General features: G+C 38.7%; 1 protein-coding gene across 3 annotated transcripts in view; it reads right to left on the minus strand.

Moving 5' to 3' along the window:
* The window catches only part of SIMC1 (SUMO interacting motifs containing 1), a 77,187-nt gene that overhangs the window by 9,949 nt on the left and 46,297 nt on the right, over positions 1 to 20,941 (minus strand). For 2 of the 3 annotated variants that reach the window (XM_042946114.1, XM_042946105.1), the window contains exons 5-7: positions 19,269 to 19,423; positions 12,073 to 12,225; positions 9,793 to 9,921 (exon numbers count right to left, since the gene is read on the minus strand). In XM_042946114.1, coding sequence (XP_042802048.1) covers positions 9,793 to 9,921; positions 12,073 to 12,225; positions 19,269 to 19,423 — 437 coding nt within the window. Of the gene's footprint in view, positions 1 to 5,961; positions 6,086 to 9,792; positions 9,922 to 12,072; positions 12,226 to 19,268; positions 19,424 to 20,941 lie in introns of all 3 variants that reach the window. The other variant, XM_042946119.1, reaches the window with a different exon arrangement.

Below are 20,941 nucleotides of genomic sequence, written 5' to 3' on the forward strand. Positions count from 1 at the left end.
TCGTGGTTGTCTTGGTTTTATAATCCACAGGTGGCAAACTCAGAGATATACAAAGGACAAAAAGATCATTTTCATGCATTGGCCAGAGTAGGAAATGGAGGTACAACGATCTACAGCAATTCAAATTTGAATTTCAAAAACAAGACGTACATAATGAGTGACTAGGTAGGTGGGGACTACTAGCAAAGAGAAATGGAAACCTTAAAAATGAATCAAATGGAAACACCAGATCTGAAAAATATAATATCTGAAATGGAAAAAAAGAATAAAAAAGACACCGCTGCTTAGGCTTAACAGCAAATTGGGCACTGTGAAAGAAATGATTGGGAATCTTGGAGCCTATCCAAACTGAAATAGAAAAAAAGAGTCAAGACACAACAAGGCAAAACAACACCAACAGAAAACACCAGAATCTCAGTGATCTGTGAAACAGTGTCAAGCAATCCATATATGTACTTGAATCCCCAGAATAAGTTGAGAGTTTGGGGCAAAAAAATCCTGGCCAAAATGTTACAGAATTTGATGAAAAACATCAACTCACAGATTTAAGAAGCTCACTAAACCCCAAGCAGGATAAATGTAAAGGAAACCACACCTAGGCATCATAATCAAATTGCTGGAAAAAAAAAATAAAGCAGTCAGAGAAAAAGACACACGATATATAGGGGAACTGCAGTAACATGTTCTAAGAACTTCTCATTAGCAAACCACAGGAGAAAATGGAACAACTTTAAGATAAATGAAGAAAAATTACCTATCAACCTAGAATTTACATCAAGTAAAAACACCACTCATAAATGAAGGTGACCTAAAAACATTTCCAGATAAAAGCTGAGAGAATTTATTATAAGTAGACCCGCACTACAAGAATACTTTAAAAAGTAAATTCTTTTGGTAGATAAGAAATGACACCAAATGGAACTTGGAGCTTCAAGAAAGAATACCAGAAATGGTAACGATGTGGGTCTGATGTATACATTTTTTTCTGACACTACAAGCAGTTAACTCAGTTCTGGCGCTCTCTACGTGAAGATAGCATCAGATCCCACAGGTTATGGATCCTATGAGACTCCCTCCACCCTTACTTCAGATGCCACCCTCACATCCAGTTTGTCATCTGTGCTTCTGGATGACTGGCTGTGGATGAGAAGTTCCTAGGTCTCCCTCCTCAGGTTCAATCAATTTGCTAGAATGGCTCACAAAACTCAGAAAAAGATTTTACTTACTAGTTTACCAGCTTCTTATAAAGGGATGTAACTCAGGAACATGGAAGATATACACAGGGCAAGGTATGGGAAGAGGTGAAAAGCTTCCAAGCTCTCTGAGGCTGTTATTCTCCTGGTATCTCCCTGTGTTCACTATCCTGTAAGCTTTCTGAGCCCTGTCCTTTTGTTTTTTTTATAGAGGCTTCATTAGATAGACAGGACGGATTAAATCATTGACTATTTGTGATTGAACTCCATCCCCAGCCTCTCTCCCCATCCCGTAGGAAGGTGGAGGTAGGGGGTTGGGGGCTGGGACACAGTTGGTTCTCCTAACAACCAGCTCCCATACCTACCCTAGGGATATTCCAAAAGCGACTTTATTAACATAATAAAAGGCACCTTTAGCTCTCCTCACTTAGGAAATTCCAAGGGTTTTAGCTCTGTGCCAAAAATGGGATGAAGACCAATTATATATATTTCTTATTATAAATCACAATATCATATGAGGAGGGTAAATATGAAAGACCCTTCCCACATCCTCTCTCTCTCTCTCTCTCTCAAAAATAAACGTTAAAAGAGAGAGAGAGAGAACGCGTGAGCAGGAGAGGGACAGAGAGAGAGAGGGAGGCACAGAATCCAAAGCAGATTCCAGGCTTTGAGCTGTCAGCACAGAGCCTGACGCGGGGCTCGAACTCATGAACTGTGAGATCATGACCTGCGCCGAAGTCAGACGTTTAACCGACTGAGCCACCCAGGTGCCCCACTCTCTCTCTCTTTTAAAATGTTTTATTTATTTCTGAGAGAGAGAGAGAGAGAGAGAGAGAGAGAGAGACAGAAAGGGAGAGGGAGGAAGGGGAAGGGGCAGAGAGAGGGTAGGGGACACAGAATCCGAAGCAGGCTCCAGGCTCTGATCTGTTAGCGCTCTGAGCTGGAACTCACGGACCAGACCATGAGATCATAACCTGAGCCGAAGCTGGACGCTCATCCAACTGAGCCACCCAGGTGCCCCATCCCACATCATCTCTTAAATTTGTTTTAAAAGCAACTAAGTGTTTAAAACAAAAATGTGACTTCATTCTGGAGTTTATACCTATGTAAAAGTAAAAGTGTATGACAGTAAAGCACAAGGGATGAGAGCAGGGTAAACGGAAGTACAAGTTTTTAAGATTCTTACATCACGTGTTAAGTGACATAATATTAATTCAAGGCAGACTACAGTAAGTTAAGGATGCATATTCTAATTCTAAGGGCAATTATTAAAAATAATTTGCTGAAAAGTATTTGATAAAATTCAATATCCACTCACGATGAAAACTAGGAGTAAAAGGGAACTTCTTCAACTTGTTAATGAACATCTACAAAAACCCCCCACAGCTAGCATCATAATTCACGATGAACTTATATTTTAATCAATAATTAACTAATGAACTGAGTGTTTTCCCCTGGGTCATTAACAAAGGCAAAGATGTCTGCTTTTACCACGACTATTCAACATAGCTGTGGAAGTTCTAGCCAGTGCAGTAAGGCAAGAAAAGGAAATAAAAGGCATAAAGATTCTAGACAGGAAGAAATAAAATTGTCCCTATATACAAGATAACACACTGACACAGATCTATATGGACAATCCCAAGGAATCTTTGGCACAAAAGTATCCATAGAAGGAAAGTTGATAAATTGTATTTTATCAACATTTAAAACTTTTGGTCTGTGAAAGACCTTGTTTAGAGGCTGAAAAGAGAAACTACAGAATGGGAGAAAATGCTTGCGAACCACAGATCTGACGAAAAAGTAGTACCTAGAATACAAAAAGATTCTCAAAACTCAACAGTAACAAAGCAAACAATCCATTTAGAAAATGAAGAGAGACATTTCAGTAAAGAAGTTACACTAAGCACATGAGAAGATGTTCACACTCATTAGCTATTAGAGAAATGAAAACCACACTGAGACGCCACCACAGACTTATCAGAACGGCTAACGTCAACAACAGTGGCAACACCAGATGCCGGCTGGGGTGCAGATAAACTGGATCACAAATGTATTGTTGGTGGGCACGTAAAATAGTATAGCTGCTCAGGGAAAGAGTTTGGCAGGTTCTTGAACTAAACATGTCACGGACACATGATACAAACATTATACTCCTTTGTATTTATTCTAGAGATACGAAGACTTCTGTTCACATGAGAATTTGTATACGAGTATTTATAGCAGCTTTATTCATAACAGTCCCAAACTAAACAACAGATATCCTCAATGGGTAAATGGTTACAGAAAATCCAAGATACACTCACACCATGGACTACGATTCAGTAATAAAAAGGGATGAACTACTGATACAATAACCTGAATGAATCTCTAGAGAATTATGCTGAGTGTAAAAAGCCAACCCCAAAAGGTTATATACTGTATGATTCCATTTATAAAATATTCTTTTTTTTTTAAATTTTTTTTCAACGTTTTTTATTTATTTTTGAGAGAGAGAGAGACAGAGCATGAACGGGGGAGGGGCAGAGAGAGAGGGAGACACAGAATCGGAAACAGGCTCCAGGCTCCGAGCCATCAGCCCAGAGCCTGACGCGGGGCTCGAACTCACGGACCGCGAGATCGTGACCTGGCTGAAGTCGGACGCTTAACCGACTGCGCCACCCAGGCGCCCCCATTTATAAAATATTCTTGAAATGACAAAAGTGTAAAAATGGAGAGCAGATTAGTTGCCAGAGGTTAAGAAGGGATGGGGTGGGAGGGAAGGGCATATGGCTATAAAAGGGCAACATGAATAATCCCTGTGGTGATGAAAATGTTCTGTATGTTGGCTTGCACCAATCTAGATGTTCTGGTTGTGATACTGCACTATGGTTTTGTGATACGTTATCACTGGGGAAAACTGGTTAAAGAGTACATGGGATCTCTCTGTATTCTTCCTTGTAACTAATGCAAATGTATGTCAAAATAAGAATGTTTTTGATGTTTATTTATTTTTTGATAGAGAATCAGAGCGTGAGTGGGGGAGGGCAGAGAGAGAGAGGAGACACAGAGTCCAAAGCAGGCTCCAAGGTCTGAGATGTCAGCACAGAGCCTGATGCGGGGGGGGGGCTTGAACTCACGAACTGGGGGATCATGACCTGAGCCGAGAAGTCAGATGCTTAACTGACTGCACCACCGAGGTGCCCCAAAATAAAATTTTAATTAAAAAAAGCTAAAAGCCAATAGGAAAGACTAAATGGAATAACTGAAAATAATCCAAAAGAAGGCAGAAAAGGAGGTAAAAGTGAACAAAGGAGAGACAAATAGGAAGCAAATAGCAAGATGACAGATATAAAACCAACAATTAAATGTAAATGGAATAAATAACTCCCATTAAAAGGTAGGGATTGTCAGCTGACTCAAAAAGCCAGACTCTATGCTATTTACAATAAACATACCCTTTTTTCCTTTAACCTTTTGTTGGGCACACAGAAGAGTTGCAAGAATAGTACAAAGAATTCCCAAATGCTGTTAATGCCTTTCACCAAATGCTTATCACATCTTCTTTATCCTTCTGTCTTTGATTTTCAATTTATTTCTCTTAACTATTTGAGGGTAAGCTGCAGACATGATGCCCATTTACCCCTAAATACTTCAGTGTATAATTCCTAAAAACAAGGACATTCTCTTAGATAATCAAATACAATGCTCAAAATCAGGAAATTAACTTTAACATAATATTATCCACAGACTTTAGTCAGATTTTTTTCATTGTCCTCGTAATGCTATTTATAACAAAGGAAAATCAGAGATTACACATTGTATTGTCTGTTTTTACAGTTAGTTCCTTTACTGTACTTTGTCTTTCATGACACTGACATTTTTTAAAAGTGCAGGTCTGTTTTTTTCATAGAATGTTTCTCATTTTGGATTTGTCTGATTATTTTCCCACAATTAGACTGAGGTTATGCGTTTTGGGGCAAGAGTACTACAAGGATTATGTTTTGTTTTTCTCAGTGCATCATATCAAAAGGCACAAGATGCCAACTTACCTTATTGTTGGTGTTAACCTTGATCACTTAGTGACTAAGGTAGGGCCTCCACTATTATTTTTTCCCTATTATAATTAATATCTTGTGGCAATACACTTTGAGATTATGCAAATATCTTGGTACTCCACAAACTTTCACCATTTTAATATCCATTTATACCTAAACTAGCTATTATCATGATGGTTGTCAAATGGCATTTTTTCCCAATTCGCCATTTCTTCTTATATTTATTAATTGGCTTTCAACTGTAAGGAAGAAAGTCCTTTCTCTTCTTTCCTGTCAGTATTAGAATTATAGATTCTTATTTTATTTAATAGTTTTTATAGTCTTTTACTGTCAATATTTATTCTGATGCCAAATTATCCCAGATTTGGTCAGTGAAGCCCTTTAAGCTGGCTCGTGTGTCTTTGGACAAGTCTGAACATTTCCTTACTTTCTGGCACAAGATGTTCCAGGTTCATCTTGTACTTTTCCCTACCTCAGCTGTGGAATTATGCTTTCCTTCAAGGAACTCTTGTTCCTTTTAGGGTAAATTGGTATTTAGAAACAAAGATCTGGGTACTAGGTTAGCTTATTGCCACTCAAGTGTAATTATTTTTATGTTCTCTCAGTGGGCACAGGTAGGAAGAAGATGTATGAATGAATACACACATACACACACACACACAGCACTGTCACACATCTATATCTATTTCTTTATCTTTCCATATTTATTAGAAACCACAAGTTCATATTGATACCTCCAATTCCAATCCAGCACCACAGGGTTCCTTCTATCCTTTCCCCTTTTCATATGTGTAACTCTCTTCTCTGACAGTGAGAAACTTGGCTCTCATTATCCACAATACATTTATTTGTTTAATCCTAGAATACACATAAGATAATTTTTGAATTGTTAACTTAATACCTCTGTGAAAAAGAGTTCAAAATTTATTTACATTTCATTTTCTCTTTAGCCTGAGAATATTTAGTCCAAATACTGTGTTTTAAATTACTTGGACAGATTAGTGGTTGCCAGGGATTGGGGAAGATGGATGGTGTGGCCGTAAAAGGAAAGGGATCCTTGTGGAGATGGAATAGTTCTGCATATCTGGATGGTGCCGGTAGTTCCATGAATCTATGAATCTATACATGTGATCACACTGCACACAAATGAGTGCATGCAAATTGGGTGAAATCTGTATATGATCTGTGGATTATACCAGTGTCGATTTCCTGTTAGTGATATTGTACTATAGTTATGTAAGATGTAATCACTGGGGAAAAAACAGGGTGAAGCGTACGTAGGACTTCTCTGTATTAATTTTTGCAACCTCCTGTGAATCCATAATTATTTAAAAATAGAAAGTGAAAAAAAAAAGTTACTTGGGCTTGTTTTTCCCTCACACCCCTCCCCTCATCCACCTCCCCTCACCCCGGTTATGTTATTTATTTAAAGCACAGATTAGTTTGTCTGTATTCCATGTTAGGCTCTCCCTTGTTGATTTATCTTTCAACTCTCTTGTTGATTTATTTTCCTTTTTGGAGTATATAAAACATTAGAATAGCCCCCAAAGCCTAAAAGTCATAATATACAAAGAAGTTTGTACTTAGAGGTATTATAGCATCACCATCACCACCAGTATCACCATTATCACTCTGGCCTAGTACCTTTTCTCTTCCAGCCCATTGCCATCCATCCCCTCAATGTAAGCAATTTGATTAGTCTGCCAGTTGCCATTTTTTCAGTCTGCCATTTTTCTTAACTTTGTTCCTTTTTTGACAAATGATCATAATCACGTACATTTAAAAATTTCTCCTTTCTTGCAAAAAGATACATATATTTACTATGCATACTCTTTTGTATTTTGCCTTTTTTATTCAATAATATATTTTGGAAATCAGTTCAGAAAATTTGCTCCTACTTTTATTTATTTGTTTGTTTGTTTATTTATTTATTTTTTACCGCTGCATAATACTCCATTGTGTGGATGTACTATGGATATTCAACCACTGCACTATGAATGGGCATTTGGGTTGTTTTTAATGTTTTACAATTATAAACAATGCTGTAGTGAAAATCCTACATATGGTATTTTCATATTGTTAGAAGTGTATCTTCAGGGCAAATTCCTAGAAGTGAGCTTGCTGGGTCAAGAGACAAATGTTCATTTACTTTTGTTAGATAATGCAGAATTCCCAACAGGTCTGCCCCATTTTGCATTCCCACCAGCAACATATGAGTACCTGCTTTCTCAAAACTCTCTCTCTCTCTGTCTCTTTCTTATTTTTATTTTTTAAAGATTTTATGTTTCAGTAATCTCTACATCCAACATGGGGCTTGAATTCACAACCCTGAAATCAAGAGTCACATGCTCTACTAAGAGCCAGCCAGGTGCCCTCAAAACCTCTCTACTGGAATGTATTTATTGTACTTCAAAATTCTTACTATTTGGGCAGGTGAGAAACGGCACCTCAGCGTAGTTTTAGTTTATATTTCTTTAAATATGAGTGAGGGTGAACATTATAAGAAAACAAAATTACAGCTCAATATCCCTTGTAAACACAGATGCAAAAGCCCTTCATAAAATATTAGTAAATGGAATCTGTCAATACACAAAAAGAGTAACATATCACAACCAAGTACGATTTTTTATTCCAGGAATGGAAGGTTGGTTTAACATTAGGAAATTAATCAGTATAATTCATCACAATGTGATAAAGGAGAAAAATTATGATTATCTCAATAGATGCAGAAAACATATTTCTCAAATTTCAATACCTAGTTTTCATAAAAACACTCCACTATAGAAACTAGAAATAGAAAGAAGCTTCCTCAATCCAACAGACGACCTCTAGGAAACATCTATAGCTAACATTATACTTGGTCAAAGACTGAATATTTTCCCACTAAGATTAGGAATAAGGCAAGGGTATCTGCTCTGATCACTTCTCCAACATTCTATTGGGGGCGCTAGTCCGTGTAATAAGGTAGGAAAAAGAAGCAAAAGGCACACAGATTGGAGAGGAAGATGTTAAACTGCTTTTATTTGCAGAAAATATGGTTGTGTATGTAGAAAATCCTAAGAAAACCACAAAAATATTCTTATTAGATGTAATAAGTGAATTTAGCAAGGTTGCAGCAGGATTTCTACATACTATCAGTGAGTCGCTGGAAAATGATAGGTGCCATGGGTTATGCATTTGTCAAAATCCATGGAATACTTATGCAAATCAGTTTATATAATTTAATTGTGTGTAAATTATACCTAAACTTTAAAGAATTTAAATAAACCAAGGTAAAGGCTATATAAAGTATCTTCTAGTATAATTTGAGTGGTTGCCAATTTGCCCCTTCTGAGTTTTAGAACAGGGTCAGGCTTTATTTAAATTGTTTTTGTCAGTGTTAGGTCTAAATGTGTTTACAGTTACCCATTCCTTAGATTTCCCATCTCTCATAAGAATCTAGGCTTATATGAATGAATGGCATGCGAGTTGGACCCAAATGAAATACTCCCGACAAAGTGATAGAGCGAGCATGGCATTTATGTACGCTTCCTTCAGTCTGACCACTGTCACATATTGCTTCCTTTGAACACTGAACTTGGGATCAAAAAGTCCTGGGTTTGAATTTGTATTATGAATCCAATTAGCTGTGTAACCGTGGACTAATGATTTCACTACTTTAAGTATTTTTCTCATTTGTTAAATAGGAATACCGTATGAAAACGTGAAAATATGAGATAGCTAATGTGACAATGACACATGTCATTGTAGGGACTCAATAAATGTTTTTCTTAATCTCACTGGGGTATTTTAATTAAATCTCTATTACAGTACAATTTGATATGACGTTTTCTTCTAATAGAGGAACCAGAACTGTAGAAGAATAGTCTCGCCTGCCAATTGGGAGTTATGCGATGGGGATCAGAAGTCACACATGGAGCTCTGATAGAGATAATTTACCCAAGAGACACTACTGTACAATGGCTCTCTCATAGTTATTTCCTGTACCAGCAACTATTCATGAATTCATATTCATTCATTTATTTATTTTTCGTCTGGATTCGAAAATTACTGGTTTAAAGAAGGAATCACTGGTCCCTGCCAAGAACTCTATTTCTTTGTCTCCTTCTAAGGGAACACTTTACTAATGCATGCTTAGAGAAATTGAGTTCCTTATTCTTACTGTTTGGGCTTATTCTCCAGGTCCAACTGTTTTCATTCTTGGCTGACCTCTTCTTCCGCTAATATTGGACATGCCTATTTCATTCATCCACCAAGCCTTTAGTGAACATTTAAATCAGGCTCTATGATTGAGGATCAGAGAACAGCTGAACCTTGAGGGATGAGTAAAGTTCTCAGCCAAATGAATCAAATAAGAAACTGCAGGCTCCACTTAAGGCATCCTGCCTGTTCTCAAGAGGTTATGCCTTAGTTTCAAATAATCAGTTGAGAACCTCTTTATTTCAAAAGACTAACGAGACAGAAACTATCCCTCCTTCTCGTCTTTCCCAATTGAACTACTGTTTGGAATTTTCTTTTGAAATTCTGTTCCCAGAACATAAAACAGAAACAAAAGTAAGACTCACCTCTGACTCCTCTCAGGAATGTCCAGCACAAATCCAAACATCATCTCAGCAATTTTATTGGAGCTGCAGGTGGGGGTCCTGTCTACCTCTACAGCTATAGACAGCATCCTTTGCAGCTGACACACAATCCTGAGTCCAGAACACAGAACACAAGTGAGTGGGACCGTCTGGCAAGGAGCCACCCTGCTAGCTGGGAGGAGGCCCCCACCAGTGTACTAAAGGATCTTGTAAAGCACCTACTAGGTCAGGGAGAACTACCTGAGCCATCAGCATGCTTTTATTTAGAAGTTTCACCTACCTGAATCCCTTCTGCCAGCTCATACTATCTGAACCACTGAACCTGTGGTTGAGCTGTAAAAGCAAGCTACTTTTAAATTCAAAAATAGAAAATAGGATCTAGAGAACTTTAAAGATCATCTCACCTGTAACTTCTCTATTTTCCAGATAAAGAAACAGGTCCAGAATGACTATCAATTATTTGAATTTCTTTGATATGGGAGAAAATACATATTTATCATATAGTTCTCCTGTTACTGGTTCCCTTATAGTTATCCTTTACTAAGTTCAGTCTCAGAACTTCAACTGGTAGACCGTGACCCTCTCTCCCATCAGATCTAAATGGGGGAGATAGCCAGGCTGATGTGACCAAAAGAATGTAGGCCACCCCGCAGAAAGATGGGCCTGGCGTGAAGTCAGTCTTTTCTAACATGCATTATTATTTGTGATGGAAGAAAGGGCTGTTTTCAGAAAATCTGCAGCTAGTAACACAATAGGTGGCCCAGGGGCTTTGGCATCAGTTTCTGGCTCTGCAATGACAAGCCGTTCAACTTTTGACAAATTACTAAACTGCTCTGAGCCCAAGTCTTCTCATCTCTAAATAGAGGAAATAATACTACCTATTTCATAAAGTTGTGAGTGCTGTGTAAGATATTTGGCAGATACACACTCATTAATGGTAGATGGTAGTGCTTACTGTTGTTATTAAGATCACGATAAACTGACTTTTAGAGGGCATTATTTTTATTTCTACTCCTATTTACTTATAATAAATCATAGTAATTTAGATTATAATATAGACTATCTTCCACTGAAGGCACAGTGTCTGCCCGTCTGTTAGGTCTCTATAACTGGAGTTCTAGGATAACCCTACTTTAGTGCCTCCCCCAATCTGTCAAGCAAATGCTTTATCATTCTAAACATTCTCCTTTTATTTATTTTTTTTAATTTTTATTAAAAAAAAATTTTTTTTTAACGTTTATTTATTTTTGGGACAGAGAGAGACAGAGCATGAACGGGGGAGGGGCAGAGAGAGAGGGAGACACAGAATCGGAAGCAGGCTCCAGGCTCCGAGCCATCAGCCCAGAGCCCGATGCGGGGCTCGAACTCACGGACCGCGAGATCGTGACCTTGAGCTGAAGTCGGACGCTCAACCGACTGAGCCACCCAGGCGCCCCTAAACATTCTCCTTTTAGATACAAGATTGTCTGTTAGTTAAAACCCATAGGCCTTATACGTAAATCAGATCGATGCAACCAGATTATAAAATAGCATTGTGAATTTAGGCACAAATGCTGTATTTGAAATGTCAAGCGTGACTGGCTTTTAACAATATGGCTGACTTGGAATAGTAGGTTACTTGTGCAATGACGGCTCTGGATCTAAAATCCTGGCCTCTCTCAAAAAATGCCAAGACCACTCTCAATCCCATAAAAGAAATGCCAGGAAATCTCTTTTCAGTGTGGTCTGAGGTGATGGGGTCTTTTCAGTGTGGTCTGAGGTGATGGGGACTGCCCTGTTCTGTTCTAACAGGCTGTTATAACCTGTTGGAATCTGCAGGTTAAACTGCTACTCTTCTCCCAGGCCTGAAGGAGAGACATGAAGGTCCCTGAAGGCTACAGGCTGCTGGAACACCCACTATCCATGATTCTTGCTCTTCTTTTGTTGGTGGACAGCTGAAGTAATGAGTAGCTGTAACCCTGTACCGTCTCTGGGAATCCAGGGGATGGAAGTCAGTATCCCCTAGCTTTCGTTTCACTTCAGCTTTGTGAATTTATGTTCACTTAGTGAAGTCTTATTTATCTAAGAGGGAAATCATCTGCTTTTGTTTAGCTTTGGCATTAGAATTTAGCCTTTAGTCAAACTAAGATAGTCTTTAGTAAGAATCAGTCTATGTTATAAGAGCTAACTAATTTTGTGGAAACTTCTTCTAGGAAAGGTGCTGTTCTCTAAAGCAATAAATCCCAATAGCCCTGGGAAAGACAACTTCTGTCTGCCCCTTACAGCTGATTGGTGTTCTTTGTCAGGTTAGGCTGGGGAGAAGGATGGCTACTGGTGGTCTTCAAGATTCCTGTTCCTGAAGAGGTTTGATTTCCATTTGTGGGTTGAGTTAATCCGTCTTCAGTCACTACTTTGACCAACCACTTGATAACATCCCTGTAGTGGAAAATAAGAAAAAAAAAAAAAGTTTAAACTTCTGTCTTATGGTATGATAATCAAAACTGCAGCCTTAACCTAGGTTCCAAGGCCCAAGATTTCCCCAAAGGCAACCAAGAGGGCTCTTTGGAGATTTTCAATATTTAAATAAGTCTAATGGAAACCCCACATTTAACTGTAGTAAGGTTATAAGAGCTAACTAAAATACTGACATTTTTGTGAGTTCTAATTATTGAAAGGCACCTCTGAGGTCAGAGAGTACTATCTATGGCCTCTTGAGCAGGTGGAAAGTTAGACCTGATGACCAAAGAGGTCCTTGCTGGCTTTCTATGATTAGGTATCATCCATTAATGCTAGTAAACAAGGTTTAGAGTATATGCAATGGAGTCATACTTTCTATAGGGTGTAGGCTCTTAAAGTTAGTAAGGTAAAAACATCTCACATTCTCATACAGTCAAAATTGCTTTTGATGATCACTTAGGTAACCCAGGTAAAAATGGTGGACTTAATACACACTTCTAATATTCTTCCTTCCTAAAATCCCACTAATATTAGACTAAATAATTCTTTTAAAGAGCCACAAGGGAGAAGAGAAAAGGGAGACAACGGTGAAATTTTAGAAGATGGAAAGAAAATGAAGTATAGTCACAAAATAGAATATTACATAGTAGTGAAAACAAACTACAGTGATAAGTAACACTATGGACAAATCTTACACTCTATAATATAAAGTGGAAAATAAAAGTCCCAACAGATTCTGTATAGCATGATATCCTTTAATATATAGCAGGAAGGAACTAAAATAAAAACATATACTTTACAGGAACGCATAAACTAAAACTACATAAAAAAGTAAAGGAATTGATAAACATTCAAGATGCTGATCACTTTGGGTGCAGGAAGGTGCAAAAGTAGGTGATGGAGGACGGATATATGGTTAGATGCAGGTAACCGTCAAGGTCCCAGCCTTTGATTTGGGGAGTGAGTTACGAGATGCTGATTATAAAATCAAAGGTAACCAATTAACTAATTAAATAAGGCAAGTGTATCATGCTTTCAGGATGATTTTTAATCTAAATCTATGACTTTAACAAAGGGATGGATTTTAAGTGACTTAGCAGGATTGAGAAAGCTGAATCCTAAACTAGCAGTAGAGAAGAGCAATCCTATGTAAGCATATTTACCAAAAAAGAAAAAGAATCCTCAATAAGTTCTGCAAAAGACAGTGCAAGTTTTCTCTGAAGCGAGGATGAAAGGATGTAAGGGAAAACGAATATGATGGTTTGTAAGCTCTTTAAGAGAAATTTAGACCCTACACTGCAGGTTAACATCGTGGAGAGATAAAACAGAGGGTCTCTGGACGAGGACACCAGGCACAGTTGGGAGGCAAGGGCATCAAAGCATAACAGCAGCACTAAGTGAACATATGCTGAGTGCAGAGACCCTGGCTATTTTCCCACACTTGTCTTCTAAAAACCTGGCATCCCGGTCTTTACCCTTCATGTGGGAAACTGGAAGTCTTCTCTGGAAAACCCATCCAGCCCAAGAGGAAAGACTTAAAGACATGACGAGGTATTTTCTAAGAACAGGGAAGTGTAGAAATGATGAGCCCTCCCGTGGACTCAGCTTCCATCAGCTGTTGAGTCTGTCACAACACAGGTTACCAAGGTTTATTACACACTTATGGAGATATTCTAATAAGAGAGATAAGCACCAAAATAGCCAAAACCAACTCTCCCCTCACCCTAAAAAAGCAACTTGGGAGAAAATAAGACTATACAGAGAATAAACAAAAACGAAGGCTATCTAAATGTCCATCAACTAATGAATGGATAAAGAAGATGTGGTTTATATACACAATGGAATACTATTTGGCAATGAGAAAGAATGAAATCTGGCCATTTGCAGCAACATGGATGGAACTGGAGGGTATTATGCTAAGTGAAATAAGTCAGTCAGAGAAAGACAGATATCATATGTTTTCACTCATATGTGGAACTTGAGAAACTTAACAGAAGACCATGGGGGAGGGGAAGGGGAAAAAATAGTTACAGAGAGGGAAGGAGGCAAACCATAAGAGACTCTTAAATACAGAGAACTGAGGGTTGATGGGGGAGGGCAGGGGAGAGGAGAAATGGGGTGATGGGCATTGAGGAGGGCATTTGTTAGGATGAGCACTGGGTGTTGTATGTAAGCGATGAATCACGGGAATCTACCCCCAAAACCAAGAGCACACTGTATATACTGTATGTTAACCAACCTGACAATAAATTATATTAAAAAAACAAAAACAAAGGCTATAATTAGTGTCACCAAAGATATGAGGAAATACAGACCCATGAAAGAAGAAAACAAGAACAGAATACTATTTATTAATTTAATTTTTTTTAACTTTATTTATTTTTGAGAGAGACAGAGATAGTGTGAGCAGGGGAGGGTGGGTGAGTGGAGTGGGTGGAGTGGGAGAGGGAGAGACAGAGAGACAGAGAGGGAGAGACAGAGAGACAGAGAGAGAGAGAGAGAGAGAGAGAGAGAGAGAGAGAGAGAATCCCAAGTAGGTTCTGTGCTGTCAGCACAGAGCCTGATGCGGGGCTCAAATTCATGAAACTATGAGATCATGACCTGAGCCAAAACCAAGAGTTGGACACCTAACCCACTGAGCCACCCAGGTGTCCCATATTTATTATTTTAAAAAAGAAACATTTAGAGACAAAGTAAAAGAGCCCTTGGAAATTAAAAACATGATAGCAGAGATAAAAACTCTTTTCCAGGAATGAAGGATGTTCCTAGACTGAAATGGCACACTGAAGGCCCAGAACAATGGATGAATACAGACCTACAACAAGCATACTGGGCAAAACAAGTAGGATTCTAAAAACTTTCAGAGGAAAAAATTAGGGCATATACAAAGAATCAGTAATCAAGGTAGTTATGACTTTTTAACAGCAAATGTGGAAGACAATGGAAGATTTCCTGCAGTACTCTGTAGAAAAGTTATTGCTAATCTAAATATCTATACTCAGTTATCAGTCAACATATAGGAAGATAAAATATTTTCAGATATATAACATCTCAAAATTTTACTTTCCACATCCCTTTCTAAGAAGCTACTGGAGACCGATCCATCAAATGAGGGAGTAAACCAATAAAGAGAAGACACAGGACAAATAAACGAAAGATCCAACTTTTGGAAACAAAGGAAATTCTCACATTTAGGATAAAAGCTGGCAAAAAGGACAACTAATCCAGAATGAAGGAGGTCAAACAGTTCCACCACAGATCTTCAAGAATATGACGACCCAGTACAAATAAACATCGAGGGGAGATTTAGACCAAATAGAGAATTTGGGGTTGACTTCCAATATGCAAAAAGAATACAGGGGAACTAAAAATAAGGCAATTATTAACTGTAAGGAAACACAAAGGTATGAATTAAAGGAAAAATAATCATAGTTTATTTAGGACTTGGCTCAACTCTGACTAGCATACATCGTTGTAACAATAGAAACATTGAATACTGATCTGAACAAAATTATGATATAAATAAATTAATAGCATGGGGGCAGGGAAACATGTGTGTGCCCAGGAGGAGGTAGGGAGGAAAAAGAGTTAACTACTCTCTCTTTTTTTTTTTTTTTTTTTAATGTTTATTCATTTTTGAGACAGAGAGAGACAGAGCATGAATGGGGGAAGGTCAGAGAGAGATGGAGACACAGAATCCGAAACAGGCTCCAGGCTCTGAGCTGTCAGCACAGAGCCCGACGCGGGGCTCGAACTCACGGACCGCGAGATCATGACCTGACTGAAGTCGGCTGCTTAAGCAACTGAGCCACCCAGGCGCCCCTTAACTACTCTTATTTCATGTGGAAAGTCAATAGATAATAGCTAATAATGAAAAATCAAGAATTAGCAACATAAACATGTTATTTAGCCATACAGAGGTAAATATTAAAAAAATCACTTAAACGAGTGGAAAGTAGCTACCCCTGTGGAAAAGAAAAATGCAGGTGAGGGAACCTGGGAACTAGTGTATTTCTTAAACCTTATAGAACTAGTTTACTCTTTGTATGCACAGTTAAAAAAGAAAAGAAAACCCCGTAAGACCAGGATAATATAGAGACTGACTTTTAAACCCTCATATCTTTGAGACAAGAAATAACAAATGCTGGCAAGGATGTGGACAAAAGGGACTCCTCCTGCACTATTGGGAATGTAAGTTGGTGCAACCACTGGGGAAACAGTATGGAAGTTCATCAAAAATTTAATAACAGAAAAAAACGTATGATCCACTTATCCCACTGGTGTGTATTTAAAGGAAATGAAAACACTAATTTGAAAAGACAGATGCACTACTATGTTTACTGCAGTATTATTTACAATAGCTAAGACATGGAAGCAACCTAAGTGTCCACCAATAGATGGATGGATGAAAAAGATGTGATATATATATGTACATACACACATACATACAAAGGAATATTACTCAGCCATGAGAAAGAGTGAGATCTTGCCATTTATAAGAACATGGATGGACCAAGAAGATATTACACTAGATGAAGTAAGTCAGAAAAAGACAAATACCATATGATTTCACTTATTTGTGGAATGTAAAAACACAAAACAAACAAAAGAAACAGACTTGTAAATACAGAAAACAAACTGGTGGTTGCCAGAGGGCAGGGGTTTGGAGGATGAGTAAAATAGGTGAAGGGGACTGGGGGGGTATAGACTACCAGTTACAGAATGAATAAGTCACAGGTATGAAAGGTACAGCATGGGGAACATTGTCAATGATATTATAAAAGTGTAGTATGGTGACAGATGGTGGCCACACTTCGTAATATATAGAGATGTTGAATCACTGTGTTGTATACGTGAAACTGATAAACATTGTGTGTCAACTATACTTCAATAAAAAAAAAAAAGCCCTCATCTTTGAGGTTCAGTTTATATACAATAAATTGCACACAGATTTTTATTTGATGAGTTTTGGTAAATATATATATACATCTGTGTAACCATAACCTCAATCTAAGATCAATCTTTAGTGTCCCTAAATTGTTATTTTTCTATTTAAAACCCAACTATGCTGGGGTACTTGGGTGGCTAAGTCAGTGGAGCATCCAACTTTGGCTCAGGTCATGATCTCGGTTTGTGAGTTCAAGCCCTGCATTGGGCTCACTGCTGTCAGCACAGAGCCTACTTTGGATCCTCTGTCCCCCTCTCCCGCCCATGCTCTCACTCTAATAAAAAATAAAACATTAAAAAAACAAAAAACTACCTAACTACACTATCCTGTGCTCTTTGTAGATCTACTTACTGATTTTCTATTCTATAATCATTAACATTTAAACTTTACAGAAAATGCCACATCTATGAAAATGGGTATGGGCATGCAAACTAAGGGGGGAAGCTGACTGATGCTCAAAACAGTATGAAGCTTCCTCTTTTTTGTTCTTTTTATTAAAGTAGTTACAACAGTCAATATCCCATATTGGCCTATAGAAAACTATTTTTAACAAACATACAAGAACATATGAGAATGTAAATATGAGTGGAAGAGTTTCAATGATGCTGTTAAAAAGAAAAAAAAGGATGCTGGTACACTAGCTTGGTGAAAACCATTTCCAAAAAAAGTAAGGACTGGAGTGCCCGGGTAGCTCAGTTGGTTAAGCATCCGACTCTTGATTTCTGCTCAAGTTGTGATCCTGTAGTTCACGAGTTCGAGCTAATGTTGGGCTCTGCACACAGCATGGAGCTTGCTTATGATTCTCTGTCTCTCCCTCTCTCTGTACCTCCCCCACTCGTGCTGTCTCTCTCAAAATAAATAAACTTAAAAAAAAAATGGGGGGCGCCTGGTGCTTCAGTTGGTTGGGTATCCGACTTCAGCTCAGGTCATGATCTCACTGTGTGTGAGTTCAAGCCATGCATCAGGCTCTGTGCTTACATCTCAGAGCCTGGAGCCTGCTTTGGATTCTGTGTCTCCTCTCTCTGCCCCTCCACACACTTGCACTCTGCCTCTCTGTCTCACACAAAAAAATTTTTTTTAAATTAAAAAAAACAAAAGAACCCACGAGTTGTAGTTCCAGGAAGAAAAAGCTTCCCTGTCCTGAAGCTTCCAGAAGCTCCCACTTGCCCTGATTCTACAAAAAAAGAATACATGCTTGCTACCATCTTGTACCTTATTGTTAGCCTCAGGACCTATTATATTACTTTTTAGAAACTAATAGTGACAAATGAGAGTTCTCCTGAGGTACTCAGGGAGATGGAAATAAATCTAGGTTTATAAAAGCTGTGAAAAGTTTTATGCAAGTTAAGGTTTTCCCTTAGATCTCCTGAGGCTGTCTGGACAATTCTGAAATACACCAAAGGACGTCTGACAGTCTTGAGAAAAACCAAAAACCATGAAGGCTGTGGTGCTCAACACACGGTTGGTACAGAGAGATTTTCTTTTAGAATCGTCTGTAGTTCTTTTTTTTTTTTTTAAGTTTATTTATTTATTTTTGAGAGAGACACAGTACAAGCAGGGGGAGGGCAGAGAAAGAGTGGGAGAGATAGAGAATCCCAAGCAGGCTCTGCATTGTCAGCACAGAGCCCAATGCGTGGCTCGAACTCACGAACCACGAGATCATGACCTGAGCTGAAGTTAGATGCTTAACCGACTGAGCCACACAGATGCCTCTAGGATCATCTATAATTTTTTTTTGTTTTTATTTATTTATATTGAGATCGAGTGAGAAAGCATGTGCACGTGGAAGAGGCAGAGAGGGAATCTCAAGCAGGCTCCATACTGTCAGCATGGAGCCTGATGCTGGGCTGGAACTCACGAACTGTGAGATCATGACCTGAGCCGAGATCAAGAGTTAGACGCTTAACCGACTGAGCCACTCGGGCACTCCTTGTCTATAGTTTTAATAACTATCCCTGTTATATTATTGTGTGACTATGAAACTTCATCCATTTGATGTTCTCCAGCCTTGAGTAGCTGCCCACCTATGGCTCCTACTTCTTAACATCCCTGAGCTCAGGTGCTAGTTAGTTACCTGACATTGTGGGGCTGCTTGTCACAGGACAGCACAGCGCTTGCAATGGACTGCTGCAGGTGCTGTCGTTGCCTCCTCAGGATCTGCTGGAAGTCATCTTCCAGGGTCTGTACCACATAACGCAGAAAAAGGACTCTCCCAGGCAGATTTTGCCCCTGTAGAAGAAAGAATGAGAAGTATTTCCTCTCAATTTCCTGATGAGTGAGCATTCGGCTCTCCTAAATATGAAGCCCAAGAGAAGGCCATGCATCACGAAGTATGTCTGTACCTAAAAGAGAAGCTCCTGAGAGAGAGCAGGCAATTGAGGTTGTTTTAAAAGAGGGAAAACAGGGCAATCCCAGAGCCTGGAGGCTCAGGACTGTAGACTTCCTAATTTTAAGAGATAGATAGCCATGAGAAGTCGTCTCTCACTAAACTTGACTATCAGTCTCAGGATAAACCTCAAACTGTGGGTATCAGAATAGAGAGACAAAAACTGGTTCCTATATGATCCTGTTGAGCTGCTGGATCAAGCAGTCATGATGTCCATACCACTGCTGAACTTCTAGTAACGTGAGCTGATTCACATCTTTATTGTTTAAGCAAGTTGAGTTTTCTGTTACAGGTGAAATGATTCTAACTGAGAAAGCTGAACTGTTGTAGGTAAAGAGCATGGGCTTTGATGGCACAGAGATCTTATGTATTTATTTTTGTTTGATTGTTTTAAACCCAGATCTATACTCATTCAACTTGCCCTTCTGAGTTTCACTGTCTCTTGATTTAAGTGGTGATAATTTTAAGTATACAAAAGCCAGTATAAATACCTGTGACATGCCAAGCAGACATGCACCATTTGTTGATTTCCCTTTACTGGGAGATAAGTGCTGGGACGTAGGACCAGGAGCTCGGGCTTTCAAACTTCAAAGAATAAGGCCCCAAACTGTTTCTGGATTCTTTAGGAACTTTTCAAACAGCAGGGGGTTGGTATATACTCTGAGAATATAAACTCATGGACTAGGGTACAGTTTAGTAAGCAGGAAAACGAATAAACATTGTAAGCACATATGATTTCTTTTTTTAAGAGGTGAGAGGGGCATCTGGGTGGCACAGTCAGTTGAGTGTTGACTTTGGCTCAGGTCATGATCTCACAGTTCATGGGTTTGAGCCCCACATTGGGCTCTGTGCTGGCAGCTCAGAGCCTGGAACCTGCTTTGGATTCTGTGTCTCCCTCTCTCTCTGGTCCTCCCCTACTCATGCTCTCTCTCTCAAAAATAAATAAACATTAAAAAATTCTAAAATAAATAAATAAATAGGTAAGGATGTGATAACTTTGTCTTCCAATGTGCATATTTTTTTCTAATCCTCATTAATTAGTGCAAATGATTTTTTAAAAGTTTATTTATTTTTGAGAGAGAGTGTGCACAAGCTGGAGAGGGGCAGAGAGATAGGATCCCAGGCAGGCTTTGCACTGTCAACGTGTAAGTGGGGCTTGAACACACAAACCATGAGATCGTGACCTGAGCCGAAATCAAGAGTTTGATGCTTAACCAACTGAGCCACCCAGGCACTCTGGTGCAAATTTTTTTAAAATCAAGTAATTATGCTAGATTTATGATGAAAGTCTTTCACTAACACCACTCTCCACTACTGCTTGCCCCCTGCAGTACCCTAGAGTGAAATTTTACTCTTCTGAA

The sequence above is a fragment of the Panthera leo genome, chromosome A1 (assembly GCF_018350215.1).
Source record: "Panthera leo isolate Ple1 chromosome A1, P.leo_Ple1_pat1.1, whole genome shotgun sequence".
In the NCBI taxonomy this organism is placed as follows: Eukaryota; Metazoa; Chordata; class Mammalia; order Carnivora; family Felidae; genus Panthera; species Panthera leo.